Here is a 766-nt window from a genome sequence, read left to right as displayed (position 1 = left end):
TCATGAATGGGCAGTCGGGCGTACTTGGATCTTCCTACGTCTGTGGTCAGGGCGTCCATCACAGCCACAGCAGCTGTAGCAGCAGCAACTGCAGGCAATGACCATGAGCACCAGAACAGTAACTGGAAAGAGAAGCAAAGGATATTGCTATATGACCTAGGAGCAATCACTGCAGAGTAACTCTATGTCTTCTCCAAGATGTTTGGTGAGCAGCAGAATGAACAAAGCCCATTTTCTTGCTGGTTTGTTTTTTTTTTTCCCTATATCCCCACTTTCAGCCTCCTAAGTTCCTGCTCCCTTATATGTTATCCATTTAATCAGGACCATCATTACCAGATATTTCATGATCTTAAGAGTTATGTACCAAATCATAGTGGGGTATATCTTTACCTGTCTAATGGCCTGTTGTTTCAGAGGTGACATGCAGAGCTGTGTGCCTCAAAGGATGGAGATCCAACTCTCCCTGTAGTTGTGTGAACATGTCTGTGTGTGACCATGTCTGTGTGTGAACGTGTGTGTGTGTTCCTTAAAAGACTGGAGCTGGGCTGCCAGGTTACGGGACCTGTGGGGAACCAGCTGTAGGTACTAAAAAAACCAAAACAGCAGGTGTGTCTTTCTGAATTCCAGCCCAGGGAGGAGTGTCCAGGCTGGATACACACCCTTCCTTTTGGCTGTGAGCAAAGTGTACCTCTGTGAGGGGGAGGGCCTGCCTTCCTTCCTGCTTGTTTTCCCATTGTCTAAACAAATCTCATCCTCCTTGATCGAG

The 766-nt window shown here is 47.0% G+C and overlaps 1 protein-coding gene across 1 annotated transcript in view; it reads right to left on the bottom strand.

Annotated features, from left to right (window-relative positions):
- Positions 1 to 766, bottom strand: part of SMIM5 (small integral membrane protein 5) — a 1,419-nt gene continuing 653 nt past the window's right edge. The window contains exon 2 of the mRNA XM_009864625.1: positions 1 to 122. Within this exon, the coding sequence (XP_009862927.1) occupies positions 1 to 122 (122 nt within the window). The remainder of the gene's footprint in view (positions 123 to 766) is intronic.

Source organism: Apaloderma vittatum, unplaced genomic scaffold (genome assembly GCF_000703405.1).
Source record: "Apaloderma vittatum isolate BGI_N311 unplaced genomic scaffold, ASM70340v1 scaffold22062, whole genome shotgun sequence".
Taxonomy (NCBI): domain Eukaryota; kingdom Metazoa; phylum Chordata; class Aves; order Trogoniformes; family Trogonidae; genus Apaloderma; species Apaloderma vittatum.
This window is presented reverse-complemented; position numbering and strand designations above follow the sequence as displayed.